Below are 20,306 nucleotides of genomic sequence, written 5' to 3'. Positions count from 1 at the left end.
AATTCCAGGAGTTAATCAGGTGTTATGTTTTGCCAGGTGTATAATTAAAGGTTGAGTTATGGGTTAGTTTTGATAATGCTGCTTGTGACATGAGCGGTTACTGTAGAGTGTAATATTGTAATAGTGATAATAATGATACTGTTGCTAAACTATGAATCCACGTGTAATAACACAAGGAGCCTTGCCCTCTTTGCCTTGACTCATTTTCCTCTTTCTCACTTTCATAATGTTCTGTATTTCCCCAAGAGTCCATGTCAAATTCCTGTAGTTTAGGATTATGTTATTGACACTATGATATTATTCATTATATGAAACTATCACTATCTACCTATTAACCCTTGAAAGTCTCAGATCATAGCAAGGTTATCACAGGTTCTACTGTATCTGCAAACTAGTCTCAACAAAGGAGCAAATGCTTATTAATGCGCCTTGCTTCTCATCCCTTCTGGTATTCACACAATGGCGACACCTACTGCAGATGATCGAGACCAGGGTAACGGATGTTCCTGTTGGCATTGATAACACTAGAAGGGTGCGGTGGCACCAGGCTGTCCAGATGTCAAGACTCCAATGGGTTGTCACTTCATCCAGAAGGAGGGAGTGGGAGGAGTGATGGTTGAGGTCATAGCTTCAGGGTTCCTGACCTTGCCACCTTGTCCTCCATTAGACTGCCTCCAACAGTGCCCTATCTCTAGTTCTGTCACCCTCTGTCCCACCACACTCAGTGGACTCCAGGGGCACTCTGCAAACCAGGGCTGGGGAATCTTAGGATGAAGGGGTCTCTGAAGAGGTATCTCCATGTTCCCATGAATCAACCATTAGTCATAAGTTGGAAAAAGAATTTGACCCAACTTTGCAGCAATGCAATCACAAGTCAGCAGCAGCCTTGTAACTTTGTAAGGTTACAACAGTATTTAGACGGTTTATTATAATGGAATTCATTTAATGCACTCAAAGAACACTTTGTTGATGCAGATATCTCGAGAAATATTAAAGGTGTTCTTTTTTTAAACCCACACCTTATTTCCCTCCAGAGATTCACCAATTGCAGGCTTCCTGGATGATTATGCCTATGTGGTGTCTGGGCTGCTGGAGCTGTTCGAGGCCACACAGGCAGTGGAATGGCTCCAATGGGCTGAAGAGCTGCAGCTGAAGCAGGATGAATTGTTCTGGGACGATCAAGGCGGTGGCTACTTCTGCAGCGACCCAAGTGACCCCACTGTGCTTCTGAAGCTCAAGCAGGGTAAATGTCCACCTCAAATTCATTGTCATTATTTATGTTTTCATGCAGTGTCCCTGTGGAGTGAATATCAAATCCCTTTGAATGAATAAGTAGGTAGTGTAGGTACAATAGGTACCAGCCTCACAAGGGCAGCAGAATAATGAAATGTTTACCTATAATACCTTACCTTGTGGACAGGTGCTAAGTAAACATAGGTGCAAATGTGCATGAATATTAAACCAAAATAATGATGGTAGTAGCTTGACAACAGCACCAATACAATGTTGTTGATCTCAGCCAATTGGATAGACATCAACCATTCAACACAACAGAAGATAATTTAAATTGAACACATGGCAGCACCACAAAAAGTGTGGTCAATAAAGATCATCACAAATCATCCTAATAATATATACTATTCTATCAATTTTTAACTAATAAAATTACAAACTACAACCAAAATGACCTCATCAATAGCTAGTAAAGCTTGAAGGTCTTAGGAGTTCTGAATAGCATTCACTCTTGTGCAACATTAAATAGACCAGCATATAGAATCAAAAACAAATATTTATAAAATGATCAGAAGTAAAACACATGATATGTAATCTAACTAGATGTACCTAACTAATGAACTTAAAGGAAGTGTGTGTGCCTGAATGAGTAGGAGACTGTGTGTGTGTTAGTGTACGCCAGAAAGAATGTGAGTGTGTGTTTCTTTATCCGGTCTCAGATGTGTGTGCATGTGTGAACATACATGTGATATCAGACAAAGAACTAGCCTATGAGAACGAATTTCAAGTGTACCAACCGTAGTTATGATGTATGTATTTGTCTCCAGCAACAAGACTCTCCATCTAAGACTGTGATTGTTGACTTGCTCACATTCATAGCAGTTATAACAAGTTAACAATGGGCTTAGTCCACAGGGTGAGCATCTTTTACCAGCTTTATTTCCGCAGGGGGAGTTCAACTGTCAGTATCTATGCTTCAAACCTATACAGAGAGTTTTTCTTCTTTTATGTAAACTACAGTCATGAAAAGTACTTGAAAAAACATGCTAGCCTTAAACATAAAAACCCAGATTTAAAGTCATGACAGAACTAGTATTAGAACTTTTCCCTGCAAATTGGTTCAGCTGTGCTAAAGCTCACCCAATCCCAGCACACCGTGCTGACCTCTAAGACAGACGGCACTGACATGATTGATATGTGAGGTAGAGAATGAAAAAGCAAGCCATCGCTGCTGTTGTTTGACAAACTAAAATAGACAGAAGAAAGATTTCTCATCCTGGGAAAGTGACTGGGACATTATATAGTCTGTTATGGTCTGGGCATGAGAGTGTAGACTTGGATCAGACGCCACACTGCTACTACCACACAGAGGCAGAGACCAGAGGCCAGCCTTTATGCTGTCACAGAAAGACAAATAACCTCCACAGTGCCACACACACACACACACACACTCACACACACACACACACACACACACACACACACACACCTCCACAGTGCCACACATCCCTGATTTCACACTCTGTCCCTGTCCCTGGAGCGGGCAGTGTTTAACCTCCATCTGCCATGCTCTCACAACATGGCATCCGCAAGAAGGAGATAAACGGCTTTGTGGTGTGTGTGTGTGTGTGTGTGTGTGTGTGTGTGTGAGAGTGTGTGTGTGTGTACTCTGAAAATGAAGTGTATGAGGGCTTTGTTTAGTGTGTCCCGGCCTAGAATGAAATCTTGTTTTTGTCTTGTGTGTTTGTTGAAGTAATGTTTTTAATGCGTATAGTTTGACGTGGGAGAGGTGAACATCTATACTAGCAAGAGCATACTAAAATGAAATAAATAAAAAGGCCAAATACAAAATGTTTGTGAAGGACCAAAGACATAGAAACCCACTAAAGCAGTTTTATGGAAAAGAGTTATGCTTGGCAATGTTCAGAGTCAGTTCCCCTATCTGATGTAATATGTGACTCCTAGTCCAGTTAAGAAATTCGTCTTACAGATATTTGGGGTTGTGGGAGGGAGTTATGACAACAAAATACCTCACAGCCATAAAAAGGCTTTACATTTTGCACTGATTTGAAAGAACAATGAGCTGGGCATTACTGTACACATTTGACGCAAATGGCACAACTGAAAGGACACTAGAATGGGATAGGTGGAATATCTTGAGGCATTTGCATTGTTAGATTTACGCCACATACAGAACTTTGAGTGTTGGCCAAAAAGCCTCAAAAACCTTAACAACTCAAAACAATATACCAACACAAATTTAACTTGGGCGCTACCCACATAATCAGCTGTGCTGCTCATTCCACAAATGTATGATCCTTACAAGTGGACATTATTGTAAATGTAAATAAACAGGCTTTATAACGATATAAATACAATGCCTATTAGCATTGTAACAATAGAGAAATAATTGACGCGAGCTAGCCCAGAAGAATGGAGGCAGACACAGAGATCCAGGTTTAAAGGCAAGTCCCGTGCCCCATACACCACACGACCCCAGGAGATACCGTGTTAGATAATTAGTGCAACTCCTGTGCCCCATCCATTAGCACGGCCCCGGGAGTGCCAAAGAACACACAGCAGACCACAGCACAGCAGACAGACATGACAGACAGCAACAGAAGAGGGGCTACACTAAGGCATGAAACATCAGTGAAACACGGATGGAATAATAATAACAATAATAATAATCATAATAATAGTAATAAGTCACCCCCGGCACCACCACAAACCTCACAATCGGCACAAGCCCGCGACACCGGCCCCGGTTGTGAAAGCTGTTGTGCTCAATGGCTCGGTGTTCAAGGGAGTGCCATCGCTCTTTTGACACCAATGTGGCGAGCTAGCCCATAACAATGGAGATGGACAGAGGTCTCAGGCATTATCCCAAAGCGTTATGGGGCAAACTATTACACACATGGAAGCGCGCTACCTCCCAGCACGCTTCAATAACAGTAAAAACTAATGGAAGAGAGAAACATATCAGAGAAAGATAATTGTGGCAGTAGTTGAAACAGTTTTGTGAGGGTTGAACAGGCTGTGTGCTGGTCTTTTTGATTGAGTATCACGACACTGGCACCAAAGCAGACTGTCAATTGGTGTGTGTCTTAAATACGTGTAACCATACTAACATGTTGATTTATAATTGGCTTTCGCCTGACACTTAGCTGACATTATTACACGGCTCTTCTTAATGCTGTAGAATGCTCCATTCACTTGAATGGGGTTTCCCAACGTTCTGCGGTCAACTATTTTCCGATAACTGACCGTTGCTATGCAGTTAATGACCGCTGTCAAGGAAAGTGGCCTTTTTGCCTCTAATTCACGTCTTTCGTAGCACTCCGCAAGTAGTACGATAACTTATCAATGGAGTAGTGATGTGTCGTTCGTGAACGATTCGTTCATTTTGAACGAATCCTTACAACGACTCGAGAGTAACGAGTCCTCTCAAAAAAAGATTCGTTCTTTTTCTCGTTCATGACCGCGCATCGGGACAACTGGGACTGTTGCATTGGCTAAGCCAAGGAAACAGAAATGATTTGTTGAATGCAGGTCACGTAAAAATGATCCAAAGACCCGTATCCAAGAGACCCAGTCGGAAAAAGAACGAATCATTTCTGTTTCCTCTAGCTGACTGTACTGAGCCTATGCAGGTCACGTGGAAAAGGATCCAACGATCCATATCCGGCAGATGAACGAATCATAGATCCAAAGACACGGTTGTCAAAAGAACGAATCATTGAACGAAACAGACACGTTTGGCAAAAGAACGAAACATTGAACGATCCGGCAAAAGAACGAATCATTGAACGATCCGGCAAAAGAACGAATCATTGAACGAAATACCCATATCCGGCAGATGAACGAATCATAGATCCAAAGACACGGTTGGCGAAAGAACGAATCATTGAACGAAAGACTGATATCCGGCAAAAGAACGAATCATTGAACGATATCCGGCAGATGAACGAAACGTTGATCCAAAGACGGTCGGGAGGTGAACGATTAGGTCATCTGCCGGATACAAGTATTTGGATCATTTTTCACGTGATCTGCATAGGCTCAGCATGGGAAGCTAGAGAAAACCGAAATGTTTCGTTCATTTTGACTGGGCTCTGGATATTTTTTCACGTAACCTGCATAGGCTCAGAAGAGGAAACAGAAAGGACTTATTAACCTAGTTCACTTCCGAGTGTCTATGGTTAGTAAGACGTGAATGATATTCGTTCACAAGAAATAATTACAGGTTTAGTTATTTTAACTTTTTAAAACTTTACTTACAGTTCAGTGCAGCGTAATTGTTTGCCGTGATCATTAAATGCTTATGTGATAATAAATGACCATTTCATCCAAACTTTCATATAATATTATTTGAATGCAGGAATTAGTATCTGCTGGTTTACATGTAGTAACCTCCATGAAAATATGATACGTATTTGTAGTGGACGTATTTACGCCAGTGAATTGGCTATAAAATTTTAAAATGTTGAGTAGCACTCCGCTTTCGCGTCGGGGTGCTGTTCGCCCTGTCGGGGCTTATTTTCCCGACAATGACCTGCGTTCTATACATTATCCCTTACATGATGCAACGCTGCTGGGGTTTTGGTGTGCTTATTAGTTCCATGTGGAATGTCTGAATGATCTTACTGCGCCAGTAAGATTCTGAACGTTTGTCCACAAATTCTGGATCCACAAATCCAAAATACAATGTTGATTTTAGCATCAATACAGAATCTTTCATGAGAATATTCCAAGAATCCACCCCAACTAACCAGCCCCTCTTCTCTGTATGTTTACCTAGTTGCCTAAGGATCACCCACACCTCCCACTATTCATGTAATATGAAGTCTTCAGGTACACAGCATTCAGTTCCATCTTTCACTGGACTGTACACAAAGCCACTATGAGCCCGTTTCACACCACAATTCTTGTCAAGTTGATTTCAAGGCAGCTCCTAAATTCTTTAAATATGGGAACTCACTCTTGCATAAGTAAGACATTTTGGTGTAATCCGTCTTAGCTGTAGTTTGTGCCATGGGTTGCTGTGAAGAGTATGTCTCTATGTGCTGTTTCCAGATCAGGATGTGTTGCTCTGAATGAGAGTATGTCTCTATGTGCTGTTTCCAGATCAGGATGTGTTGCTCTGAATGAGAGTATCTCTCTATGTGCTGTTTCTAGATCAGGATGTGTTGCTCTGAATGAAAGTACGTTTCTATGTGCTGTTTCCAGATCAGGATGTGTTGCTCTGAATGAAAGTATGTCTCTATGTGCTGTTTCCAGATCAGGATGTGTTGCTCTGAATGAAAGTATGTCTCTATGTGCTGTTTCCAGATCAGGATGTGTTGCTCTGAATGAGAGTATGTCTCTATGTGCTGTTTCCAGATCAGGATGTGTTGCTCTGAATGAGAGTATGTATGTATGTGCTGCTTCCAGATCAGGATGTGTTGCTCTGAATGAGAGTATGTCTCTATGTGCTGTTTCCAGATCAGGATGTGTTGCTCTGAATGAGAGTATGTATGTATGTGCTGCTTCCAGATCAGGATGGAGCAGAGCCCAGTGCCAACTCTGTGTCAGCCCTGAACCTGCTCCGCCTCTCTCAGCTCACAGGCAAGCAGGATTGGATGGAACGCTGCCAGAGACTGTTGGCGGCCTTCTCTGATAGGCTGGTGAGGGTGCCTATTGCCTTGCCAGACATGGTTCGGGGCCTTATGGCTCTGCACTACTCCCTGAAGCAGGTATGTGGCTTTGCCTATAACCCCTCTCCTTTGAAAATTGAGTTGACTGATTTGTATCTGGACTTACTATTGTACTGTTACTTAAAGTATCAAAACTGTACTCAGTTGAACAAATTATTTGTGAATGTTATACATTATCATGTATTATTTGTAAAATCATCCCAAATAGCCAGTGTGGAGTCAAGCTCGAAATTATACATCATGTAATTAAATGGAGACATGAGTGGGCGACTATCGACAGAAGTTCAAATCAAGTTTCAGTGATAAGAATACTACTTTTCCCAACTTTATTTCCCTTTCACCCCAGAACTAGTGTGGAGGTAATAAGAGGGAATAACAAGAGAAACAATCCTGTCATGACACATCAGTGTTCACCTGCAGAGGTAGCGCATACGTGTAGGAGGAGGGAATAACAAGCTGAGGTCCAGACGGAGGGCAGATGCTTCCAAAGCACACCTGCTCACCTCATTACCACAGAACACAGGCGGCCTTGACCTCCTCTTCTGCCCCTCTCTTTCCCTTTCCCTCTCTCTCTCTCTCCTTTTTCCAACACTCACCCACTCCTTTTTTACCAATAGATCGTTATCTGTGGCCAGCCTGATGCAGAGGACACGGCCAACCTGATTGCCTGTGTCCACTCCCTGTTCCTGCCTCATAAAGTAAGTCTGCTCAAGTCTTTTCAGTTTTTAAGGTAAGAACAGAATTCAGAGGAAGGCCTTGGATGCCACCAACAGCAGCGTACTTATGGAGTATTTCAGTCGACCTGAAGTTTGTAGTTTTTAGCATTTTAACCCTTCCTGGTTCCAAAGAAAAATCCCTATGGAGAAATGAATGGGTTCTTCGCAAAAAGAAAGGTCTGCGCGGAAAAAAAACGCCAGTAGAAAAACCTAAGCAAACCATTTGGTCACTTGTCTAATGATGTTGCTACCGCTAAAGCAGAAAGAAGACAGATGACAACGTGTTGATTGCCTGAACAGGATGTAAGACTAGCAGTGGTGGCGTCAAAAACGTACCCATCTGATACAGATGTCCGCTACAATTGCCAGTTAGCATAGCCTAAATGTTTGGCCTACATAGCCTAGAAAGAATGTATTTATTTATTTTAGAGTTGTAAATCTCTCATGACAAAGCCGATCCTATTCGTATCTCGATACATGGGCACGATACGATACAAGAAAAGATGCATGTTGATACAAAACGATTCAGTACGATTCGATTTGATTCCATGCGATTCGATTCGATGCAGTTCAATAATTGAAAACACTGAGTTGTGAGGAAACAATGGACCTCATTCTCGAACATTTTCTTAAGTGTATAATTAAATATCTTCATACCAACCTCAGAAAGATCTCCGCTGGATTCATGAACGCCTGGAAATGTGTTGAAATGTTTAATTGAACGTGCTTTCTCATGCACCTGAACTTGCATACAGAAACCCCCCCCCCCAGCTCCTTATAAGGGCATGCTATTGCAGCGTGTGCAGACTCCACATGCAACGCAAAAGCTACTTCAGAGACTGATCAAAATAATTTCAAAGCAAGCACCGGTAAACCCAGACCTAATTTCACCAGGGCAGAGGTGGAGATACTGTTGCAGAATGTAGATGTGTCCATTCTGTTCCACTATGGTTATATCCACTGCTATTTGCAGTATTCATATAGGGCTTTTATTTATGTTAGGACATCACCATGGCTCGGTTTTGGAGCAATGACTATAAGTGTTAAACATAATTGTTAATGATTCAAATATTCTCTATTTATTATTATTATAATTATTTAAATCCGAGGATGTCTATAGAAACACGCAATCAACATTGATTTATCTTCCTTGGCTGAAGAAGCTAACCTTATCATTGGCCATTGACATGTATAGCGTAGCTAGCATCGCATTTGGCTATTGAAATGCATAGCGTAGCTAGCATAGCATTGGCCATTCAAATGAATGGGAGCTGTTTTGGGAGCTGTTTTGGCTTTTCTCAGGTTTTGGCGTTATTTCTGAGAATACAGCCTGATTGGTTTATGCTATGCGGGCTTTGGCCAAAGACAGGCTGTCATTGTTCTGACTGAGATCAAATGCAATAGGTCAGCGAGTGCCTGTGTTTTGCGCAGCAAAAAACTGAGAGACAAACGCTTGTGAACGGATTCATAACTTTTAAATCAGGCAAAGACCGGTTAATGTAATTTTAAAACCGATACAGGACTTCACGCATTGATGTAGTTGAATCTTACTCGTTAAAAACGGATATCGATACTTATCGGTTATTTTTTACACCCCTAATTTATTTGTTTAGTGGCAAGAAAATGATTTGGGGTTCCAGGGGTGAACATTTTCACCATTACTGTGTTTAAACTGTGGGATCACAGAAATGCATGGTTTACTACTAGGTCGTGTTGAAGTCATATTTCTCGCATAACCAATACTCATATAAGTAGGCCTAGGCAAACAGGCTACAAACATGCATTTTGGTTTGAAAAGTGCTGGGAACATTGATGGGAATTAACATGATCCTTATGATGATTAACCTACTTGCGTAGTGTAGTCAAAGCTAAAATTAGTGATCAGCAGATACGAACCTCATTCCTGAAACTATAAGAGTCGTGCTGTCAACAGATGGCAAATTCAGGAATTTGAGTGTAATTATTAGCAACCCACCTCTGGTTTTTGAGGGTATAAGTCATTTTGGAACTGTGTACATTTAAAACCACATAATGCCAGGAAGATCTGGCATTCAATAGAAAAGTGTTGGTACACCTGGAATTCATTGATTTAATCAGGAACGTACGTGTGATTTAATCAAGACTTGCTGTGAAGATGGCCCAAGTCGGCCACCGCATGATGTGGGATTTGTGCTTGGTTGGAATGGCGTTGCAGATGGGAAACACACACCGCTTGCTCATTCAAAAAAGCTATTTATTTACACGGGGGGAAGCGACATCCACCCCAAAACAGACATTTACCAACTGAACAAAACTAAAGCCAGAAATAAACAAGTAGCCTACAAACTGTGGTCACAAATCTCACAAGTACCTTGCTGCAGCTTTCTCCCAGCATGTTCAATCTGTTCCTCCCCTCAATAGACAGTGAGGCACACAAAATACAGTATAAGGCCGCCCATTGGGCTAAATTGGTCCAATCTATGTAAATTGGATTCCTCCACTGTATGGGGGAATCCGGACCCAAACACCACTGGGGTAGGGGAGTCCAGGGTTCTCTCCCTTTGGGGCTATAGTGAGAAGGGGGATGGATTTCATAAATGGTGAGTACCTCTCCTCCAATCAATCACTTTAACTGTAGCCTGATGTCTCTTGAACTACACCCCCTGACCTGGTGGACAAGACCCCAAGTTACCTACAGAACTTTCTTTTTCTCTCTCCACTCTAAGGGGAGCAGATCACTCTTTTTCTCTCTCTCCTCTCTCAGGGGAGCTGCTACTCTCTCTCCCTGTTCTCACAGAAACACAAAAATGGTTCCAAAACATAGTTCACAAAGATCAGCTGCAATAATATTAAGGTGGTATGCATGTCATATTTGCATTTTCTTCTAAAAATCAACCAGCAAAAAATAGTTTCGAACTTGGGCCACAATGTGTGAATCATAGTGACAAAATGCTTTGGTTATTAATAGGGATTCTCTATTGCCTTGGGGATGCTATAAACACAAAAGGTTTCAGGTACTCCATTCATATGGCTTATTTAATGACTATCTAACATTTATGTCCCTGTTGTAGTATCGAAAGTTAATAGTTATGTACTTCTCACACTGATTATGCAAAAGGGACAGCTCACATAACCACAACTGGCCTCCCCTCCCCATCTGAAGACAAAGCCTTTTTACTAGAGAATGGCAGACATTTGCAACATTTTGCAAATCTCCAAATTTCACAAAAAAAGCTGTAACTTGTAGATTAGCTGAATTTTTTTATGTGTTTATTTTAGTTTTGTTGTCATTCCTCTTTGGACCTAATTTTGAGCCAGTGCCATATCATGTCATTCCTGGATAAGCACAGCATTTTTGTGAAAAATAAGTTATGGTACCAATCAAACACCTTCCTTTTGCAGCTATAGCTCAAAAGCATACATCTAATCAGTGTGAGATACAGTAATAATTGATTTCGTTCAAACCATTTGGATTGAACGTAGACACTTGTTTCTGTGCAACCTGTGCAGAAAATCTTGGCATGGTATTGTGGACCCAACAGCACATGGTATGTAGGACCCAACAGCACATGGTATGTAGGACCCAACAGCACATGGTATGTAGGACCCAACAGCACATGGTATGTAGGACCCAACAGCACATGGCTAGAGCTGCAGAAGCCCAAAAAATGCCAAGCTGTGCTTCTCCTACTTCTGCGCATGCATTTATGGGAGGACCGAAGGGAAAGTGGGAGATGGGGTAAACACCATGGAAGGAGATGTTCTGTTGTATGTTTTAAAACTGGAGGGGAGAGTACACGTCATGCAGTGACATTTTCCTGTCTATTAAAAGCAGGTGTAATCTAGGTAATGTGTTTGATGCGTACATAGAGGTAAATCCAATCGATGGTTTTGCTTACTTGTGCCCTGTTAAAAGCAACCTTTCCTTTTGTTTTGTATCTATCACTATCTTTACATATCGCTAAACTTTGTTTTCTGTTGGACAGCAGTTCCATGATGGTTTGTCCATGCCTTTATGCTTTTATAAAGGCGCTGCAAACTGTGGTTAGAGGGCAGTGATTTATTTTACATCCTTTGATTTAGTGATCAGACGCAGATTTAACAAGAGAAAAATAAAAAAAATACAACGTGTGCATCCTGCGGAGTGGATAAGTCACTGTTTGTGCTGCGGTGGTGTGTCATCGCTTTACAAGCGCTTCTTATATTTATATGCTATGCACACTCATAAGCAGAAGAGCCAAGGCAATGCCTTGCACCTACTTTTTTCCAGAGATTTCTTTTGCAATACGAAGAATGGCCAGAGCTTAAGCTTAGAGAATTATACAATCTTGCCCTTGATATCCACCTCTTCTAGCATGAAGTACATGCAGCAGACATGCAGCAGACAAAGGCAGTCATGCCTCAGACATAGACAGACATGCAGCAGACATAGGCAGACATGCAGCAGACATAGGCAGACATGCAGCAGACATAGGCAGACATGCAGCAGACATGCAGCAGACATAGGCAGACGTGCAGCAGACATGCAGCATACATGGGCAGACATGCAGCAGACATGCAGCAGACATAGGCAGACATGCAGCAGACATAGACAGACATGCAGCAGACATAGGCAGACATGCAGCAGACATAGGCAGACGTGCAGCAGACATATGCAGCAGACATAGGCAGACATGCAGCAGACATAGGCAGACATGCAGCAGACATAGGCAGACGTGCAGCAGACATGCAGCATACATGGGCAGACATGCAGCAGACATAGGCAGACATGCAGCAGACATAGGCAGACATGCAGCAGACATAGGCAGACATGCAGCAGACATAGGCAGACATGCAGCAGACATAGACAGACATGCAGCAGACATAGGCAGACATGCAGCAGATATAGGCAGACATGCAGCAGACATAGGCAGATGTGCAGCAGGCATGCAGCATACATGGGCAAACATGCAGCAGACATGCAGCAGACATAGGCAGACAAAGGCAGACATGCAACATACATAGGCAGACATGCAGCAGACATAGGCAGACATGCAGCAGACATAGGCAGACGTGCAGTAGTCGTGCAGCAGACATAGGCAGACATGCTGCAGACATAGGCAGCAGACATAGGCAGACATGAAGCAGACATAGGCAGACATAGACAGACATGCAGCAGACATAGGCAGACATGCAGCAGACATAGGCAGACATGCAGCAGACATAGACAGACATGCAGCAGACATAGGCAGACATGCAGCAGACATTGGCAAGTAGTAGATCTGATGCAAGAGGCCTCTCACTTCTTCTTTATGAATCCTCCCTCCCATCTGGGATGCAAGAATGAGACACTAGTGAGCCAAGTATATATATAGAGAGAGGGAAGGCCACTCAGCGCATAGCTCTTCCCTAGAGGTCTGTTGAATTAGAAACCTTATGGGAACCTAGCTCATGCCGTGTTGGGATTTTATATGATGGCCATGGGGAATTATGGATGAAAAAACACTTAATAGCTTTCTGGTTAGTATCTGCCCGTGGCCAAGCAGTTCTCTACCCATGCATTTATCTCTTTGTCTATCTATACACTTTAAACCAATAGATATTTCCAGAACCTTTTTGTTTATTCATCTTTGAGGTGCAATTCCCTTTGCAGGGAAGTGTGGACATTGCTGACTAAAGATTTTGTGGAAAAAACAGCAAATCCTGGAAAAGGGAAAGAGACAGCAGAGGATCTGATTGAATATGGAGGGAAAAGAGGTAAAGAATCATTTTGCTTCTCAGACAGCTGAAATGACAATTGCTTTAGTTTTGCAGATATTATGCAACCACTAACCTGTATTGCTCACAATAAACACCACTTCCACCAACACCAACACTACAAGAGCCTTGGATGAAACCAGAGATTTTCTTTCACAATCATTAAGTTATCTTAGCAAGTAGGGTTATTGTTGTCTGTTCTTTTTAAAGAAGTTTTAGAAAGATTCAGCTCGTGAAGTTGGCTCAAGTTGGCTTGGAAAACGTATCAAAAGATAAACTATTGAATCAGATCAGAATCAGAACCAGATTTTATTGGCCAAGTAAGTTTGAACAAACAAGGAATTTGACCTGGTGAACTGACTCTCAATGTGCTTACACATAATATACATTACAACACAATACAAAACAAACACAATACAATACAAAACAAATGGCGAATGGTTCACAGACGTGGCTGGACTAGCTGGCTGTCCAAACATTGTTCAACACCAAACGGAGCCTCCACTCTGTTCATATAGATGACTGACAGAGGTAACACCAGGACTGTGTACAAACATGAAAATGTATCATAATAGTTGTATAGTCACAATATGTATTGTCTACATACTTAAAAGACAAGGGTCTGAAGAAGTAGGTGAATAAGTATTAGTCAATACCATTTACAACTCTTACACTCATGAAAACATTCTGGCCCGCGGCAGCTGCCACAATAAAACATAGAAGTGCCGTTGCTGGCCACTATGGGGTCTAGAGGGACTTGTGCAGATGCTAGGGGCAGGGTTGAGTGAGGAGAGAGAGAGAGAGAGCGAGAGAGGAGCAAACACTGGCACGGCTTTACAGAAGAAACATCAACATCAAACTAAATTTGTAGAACCGATATAATCTCATCCTATAACTCACATTCAAATATATTCAATAAACTGCCCAGTCCTAATAAACATGTGAAACTCTTAAGTGCCAGTGTTTTAGTTTGTCTGTTCTGGGCTACAGTAGAAACCTAGCAGACTCTGTGGAAGTGGACCTGCTCCGTATGTAGTTACGAAAAACTAGCATGTCTGCTTTTCTATATGGACTGTAAAACCATGCATGTCTGCTTTTCTATATGGACTGTAAACCCATGCATGGCTGCTTTTCTATATGGACTGTAAACCCATGCATGGCTGCTTTTCTATGCATGTCAATGCGTTTTACACCACAGAAATTCCCATTAGCGACTCATGACATGATAAGAAAAATAACAATATCTCAATTTAATTTAGCAAGTGTAGTTTCCATCTTTGTAATGTTAATTCTTTTTTTTACATTTCTTTATCTTTGACGAATACACGTACACCAACAGTCCAATTTTATTGAAATGATGTAGAAAACCCTAAATCGAATCCAATAATGAAAAAGCTTAAAATTGTATTGAGTTATTCAGAGCACTCGCGCCCGGAACTACCATATGTGGTACCGAATGAGCACCCAAGGGTGTCAACCACTAGGGGCCACCAATGCATCTGAAGTTAATTTATATATTCAAAAACATTTGTTTTTAATGCAGAAGATAGTTTGAAACTGTTGGTTGTTTTAATTGTATTATAATGTAACAAAGGGCCCTCCCGATTGGGTTAATATCAATGATTTAGATTTGAATTGTTGCGTTTGTTACTTACACTAACCAAACTCTTAGTACTAGAAGAAGGACTTTTAAATTCAAACCTCAGCATGAAAAGAAAACTGACAATCCAAAGGTTGGATAGAAATTAAGCATTGGTAAAACATGCCTGAAATGCATGTCTGCAAATTTGAGCAGAAATTGAAATCTGAAACTAGCAGCAACAGTGAAGTAAGCTACAATGATGTTAGTTTAACTCAAGGCTACCGAACCAAGGCTAATGAATGGTGATGCTGTTCTGTGTATAGTGGTTTGGCATTTTTATATACTGTAGACCTATGTAAAGTATTATTTCATATGCTTTAAGTCTCTGTTAGACATAGTATAGTATAGAGAGTCTGGTAGCTTGGCATTTAATACAGGTGTGTGTAAATCAGTGGTCTTCACTGCTGCAGTAGTTTTCATACCTGGCCTCACTTTTTTTTTTGGTGTAGTGGTGCGAAGGGGGCACTTGACGTGTGGTCACTACATGTTTTGGTCCTGAGAGCACTATTATAGGTATGAGCCAGATTGGGAGAATTCCCTCTCTCACATATAACTGTGTTCATATAACCTCCTGCATGTGAAATCATGAGAAAATAGGTTTTTTTCTGAAGGCAGTTTATGTGAACGTGCAAAAAGGAACCCGGGTGAACGAAACAGAGTATGTATTCTCCATGCTTCATTAAACACAGAGACAACCAAATGTTTTCTAATTTGCATCCAATTACAGAATCATCTGTTTCTATGTTATGGGGCACTTGGTTTAATTGTGGGGAATGAGCTGTGCACGAATTTGCTTTGGATTTTAATTCAATCTCATGCACATTCATTTATTTATTAATTTATTTTACAGCCTGTGATCCTTAAAATCAAACAACATATACATGAATTTAGCAAATAACTCTCCAATTGTGCTCGTAGGTGTGAGTCAGTAAGCTGGAGAGTAACAGGAGCGTTGTGGAAATACACTGCTCCACCATGAGATTCTGAGAATTCCTTTTTTGAGATTCTGATGGTGGCTGCTAATTGCCTAAGTTAAATATCGCCTGAGAGTAAAGCTCTGCTCAATCTTATTGAAGTAATGTTAGGCCGTTTTCACAGTTGGTCCGAACACGAGTGTGATTATTCCCCTCTCCATCTGCCCCTGCTGTGCTTTAGTTTGATGTCGGACTTCAGTTTTCACTCTGTATTCATAACCTAGAGCTCATATTTTATGTATTATATACCACACACTATATTCGGACTCGGCCCTGTATGAAGGCAGTTGTATTAGGTGCTGTAAGACAGTGTGCTGCCTTCTGCTCTAGGCTGTAGTGGCAGATCTAGTGTTAACCAAACTAGTATGTTTCCAACTGGGAATTGAGTTGTAATTTCATGCATGAATAATTGACGTATGAGTAAATGAGCTGTTTAGCTCTATGTGACCCTACGTTAGCATCCATCATATTTAATCCAAAGTTAATACTGATATGGAACACAATGATGTTGACATGTCCCATTCCTCACACACACACCCAAATAAACTCAGCCCAGATAATTGAATGAGTAATGGCTCCGTGCTCTTCCTGAGTGTGCTGACAACCTAATGTTCTCTGCTGGAAGTTTTCTTCAACGCAGTGAGTGAGCGAGTCACTTAAAATTCCCTGGACTAATCAAATTTAGTTGTGTGTGTATTTTGGGAGTTGTCTGTATGTCTGCTTACATTCATGTGTGAAAGTGTGAACATAGACTGAGCAGGGTGCGGATGGAAGGGTGTGTGTGTGTGTGTGTGTGTGTCTGTGTGTGTGTGTGTGTGTGTGTGTGTGTGTGTGTGTGTGTGTGTGTGTGTGTGTGTGTGTGTGTGTGTGTGTGTGTGTGTGTGTCAAAGAGAGACAGAGAGAGACAGACTCAAGAGTGTGAGCTTGTCAGTGAAAGAATAGGGATTCCAGCTCCTGCTGATTGAAGCAGCATGTTTTTGTCTGTTAGGTCCTTTGAGACCCGCGAGGAGAAACCTCACCACTGTGACCCCAGTCAGCCTGCTGGTCGTGCTCGTCTGTGTGTCGGCGCTCTCTAAGTAGAGCGGAGTGATGTCCTCATATCTGAGAGGTCGTAGCCTCAGGTGGCGAGAGTCATGCAGTGATGCAGAAGTCTGCAGTCTTCCTCTGTCACAGTCAATGAGGGGATTCTGAAACCAGAAAAACATGTTCCAACCGTCACTTTTATCATTATGTAGAAAATGTAAGTGTTCCCATCAGTAATGAAACATGGATGATGAAACATCTGTAAAATCCTTTATACCTGAGATTTCTTCTTTTTACTGTCCATAAAGGTGTGTGTGTGTGTGTGTGTGTGTGTGTGTGTGTGTGTGTGTGTGTTTGTGTGTTTGTGTTTGTGTGTATGTTTGTGTGTGTGACCAATATTTCTCAAACTGTGACAGAGACCGCCAAGGCTTTATGAGAGAGGCGTTTAAAGAGATGGTTGATGCTTGGTTAAACGTGATGTGGTTGGAAAACAACAAACGCCATTAGTTTCATTTTTGCTGAAAGTGGACAGTGTAATAAAATGCCCCCAAACTATTCATTATCATTTATTTAGCAGGGAACGTCAGCTTTTAACTTGAACTTAGATTGATGGCTTTGAATGCCTGCTGTGTATTTCTGTAGTGTGTAGGCTTGTGTAGTCATAGACGTCATGCACCACAGACTGATGTTTTATATGTTCCATTTCCCCAAAACCCACTGCAGTGTTTATTTGTGTGCAATTAGCACTGCTTCAGTGATTCTCTCTCTGTGTCTTATCCTTGGCTAATCCCTCCCTGTCTTACACTTGCACTTTCCTACCTATTTTTACTCTTCTCTCTATCTTTCCCTTTCCTCTATCCTCCCTTTTCTGTGAACCCCACAGGTGCTGTTAGTGGTAGATAGTGACACAGATGGATTCCTTCACCAGCGCCTCCCCGTCCTCTCTTCACTGCGTCCGCTTGAAGGTAGAGCCACCGCCTTCGTCTGCCAGAACTTCTCCTGTGCCCTGCCTGTCACCTGCCCACAGGAACTCCGTAGGCTGCTGCTGGAGTGAGAACTACCCCCGCATATGCAGAGTTGGATACGCACAAGCCTGAGCACCTGCTAATGCTGTCAAAAGGACCTCTTGGGTCATTTAGGGAGTTATCTAATTAAAATGTAACCGGCATAGTCATCTTGAGATACTTTTGGATTGTTTCCCAGAGAAAGTTGAATTGACACTGGAGACAATGGCTGAATAACTGTTAGTGCCAGGCATTGCAGTAAGGTAGGGCAGGGTGATCTTAACCCAACTAATCCTTTCAGAGTAACATTAGTCTCAGTCATGTGATAGTCCTTAAACACTGAGGACATAGGCCACATGGGACCACCTTGGGCATGTAGGTAGGTCGTGTCTCAATAACATGACAATGTCTACAATAACCACTTTAGACTGTGAACAAGAAATTGATAGGTCCTCTTGATCTTGAATGAAATAAAATGTGAAATATAGTAAACTGTATGGACAACTTAAGCTGAAATAAAGATGTATTGATTAGTAACTTTTTGTATTTTGCTTTTTTTTTGGTCTAAAGGCTTGCCTTGTAAATGGTTTACATTGGTAATGAAAAATAATGACAATGGTAATAATTTATTCTATTCGAAATGAACATGTGAGCCATGTAGGATGACATGACAGACAACATTGTGTTGTAAGCAGACAACAGTGACTTTGTCACAGTATTCAGACTGAAATAGAGGTGCTTTTTTCAAGAATATCTTGTTTGTGCCAGACCTCTAGTCTGTTGAAGAGGAACATGGTCCTCACGGCCTGTCTCATCCCCAGGTTCCTCCTGAGAACTGAAGGTCTGGGATATTCCTGGTCCCCCAGGAGGTCATTACAGCTTACAGTAAAGGTCTGCGTGTCTGTTCTCATGCTTGCTCCCTGTCCCCTCTCCCTCTGTAATAAGGTCACCAGAGAGGCTTAGCAGCCCACAGCTGGAGCAGCCCACCAGCCCTCTGTGAAGAGGAGAGGAACCAAGGGTGGTAGATTAACAGAGAAAGAGATAGTAGAGGAACAACACGTGTGCTAAAGAGAAGAAAGAGAACTCACCATGGTGTGAATACAGAGGGAAAAGACAGCGGTGTGGAAGATCGAGGGAAAAGACAGTGGTGTGGAGGACAGCGTGTGGAGGACAAAGAAGGTGAGGACCGACGGACAAACATAAAACTCATTATCTCAATTTGAAGAGATTTTGTACGGGGTATTGATATTGAGGATGAAGTGAAAATGACCCAAATAACTCTATAGGTGCTTTACCACTGCAGGAACTCGCAGACCGCTTTAGGGGGGCAGGCACCTTTAGGCTGTTTTAGCAACCTTCCCTTTAGGACCTCTTTCAGAGCTGTTTTCTGGTTCAAATAAGTACCTTATCCAGGTCAGGTACATCTGTGCCGATGGTGTAAAGTGCCTTAAGACAATGACCTATACATGAATTAAATCTAACTGAATTAAACTCTTCATGTTAAAAGAGTGGCTGAATAACCCTGATGAGTGAAACGAACATCAGTGTTAAATGGGATAGCACCTTTTTGAGTAGAGTAACTTTAATATAGTTTTTAGAATGGGATCAGATAGTAGCTGAGAGGGGAGTAGTGATAGACTCAGCTCACAATGCTGGTCTCTGGTTTGGACATTTCAATATTATCAACAAAAGTGAAACTGAAATGAAATCAATAGATTCATTTGTGATGCATTAACACTGTACATTTGCTAGATATTCAAATGAAATAATTTACAAAATAATATTACATTTGAAATGTGTATAGCACTTCTAAACTAAACCTCAACAAAAAGAAAAATCCAAAGATGACCTAAACTAACAACAAATTAAACTTCACACAGCCAAATTTAAACCTACATCCATGATCTAGGGTACTAACATCTTCTTTTTTTTAAATAACAAACATTACAATTCATCAGCACCAGTAAATAAAACTATGCAATACTTCTATTGCTTTTTGTGTTACCAATGCTTAAGTCCTATGTCATGTTCCTGACAATCCAACCAAGGTCACCGGTTTCACAAGTTTATGTAGCAGAAAAGCACTGCAATGGTGAAGGGGGCAGACCTGCAGATGCGATGAATCCTTCTTCCCCTGCTTTCAACATATTTAACATTGAAAATGGCAAAAGTGTCAATGCAGGCAAAGCTTTATTGGCTAAAGAGTATAGAACTGTTTGTACTATTTTGGCTACACTACTGCTAACACCAACACTGATGCAGCATTTGTATACACAGTGACAAACTCAGTCAGTGCCTCAGTT

General features: G+C 41.6%; 1 protein-coding gene across 3 annotated transcripts in view; it reads left to right on the top strand.

Annotated features, from left to right (window-relative positions):
* Nucleotides 1–18,500, top strand: part of spata20 (spermatogenesis associated 20) — a 62,574-nt gene extending 44,074 nt beyond the window's left edge. For all 3 annotated transcript variants that reach the window (XM_080834060.1, XM_080834059.1, XM_080834061.1), the window contains 4 exons: nt 1,035–1,243; nt 6,769–6,968; nt 7,547–7,627; nt 17,883–18,500. In XM_080834060.1, the coding sequence (XP_080690186.1) occupies nt 1,035–1,243; nt 6,769–6,968; nt 7,547–7,627; nt 17,883–18,053 (661 nt within the window). In that variant the 3' untranslated portion in view covers nt 18,054–18,500. The remainder of the gene's footprint in view (nt 1–1,034; nt 1,244–6,768; nt 6,969–7,546; nt 7,628–17,882) is intronic.
* Nucleotides 18,501–20,306: the final 1,806 nt, after the last annotated feature.

This window comes from Sprattus sprattus (genome assembly GCF_963457725.1).
Source record: "Sprattus sprattus genome assembly, chromosome: 3".
In the NCBI taxonomy this organism is placed as follows: Eukaryota; Metazoa; Chordata; class Actinopteri; order Clupeiformes; family Clupeidae; genus Sprattus; species Sprattus sprattus.
Note: the sequence above shows the minus strand (reverse complement) of the source record. Positions and strands in the feature narration are given on the sequence as shown.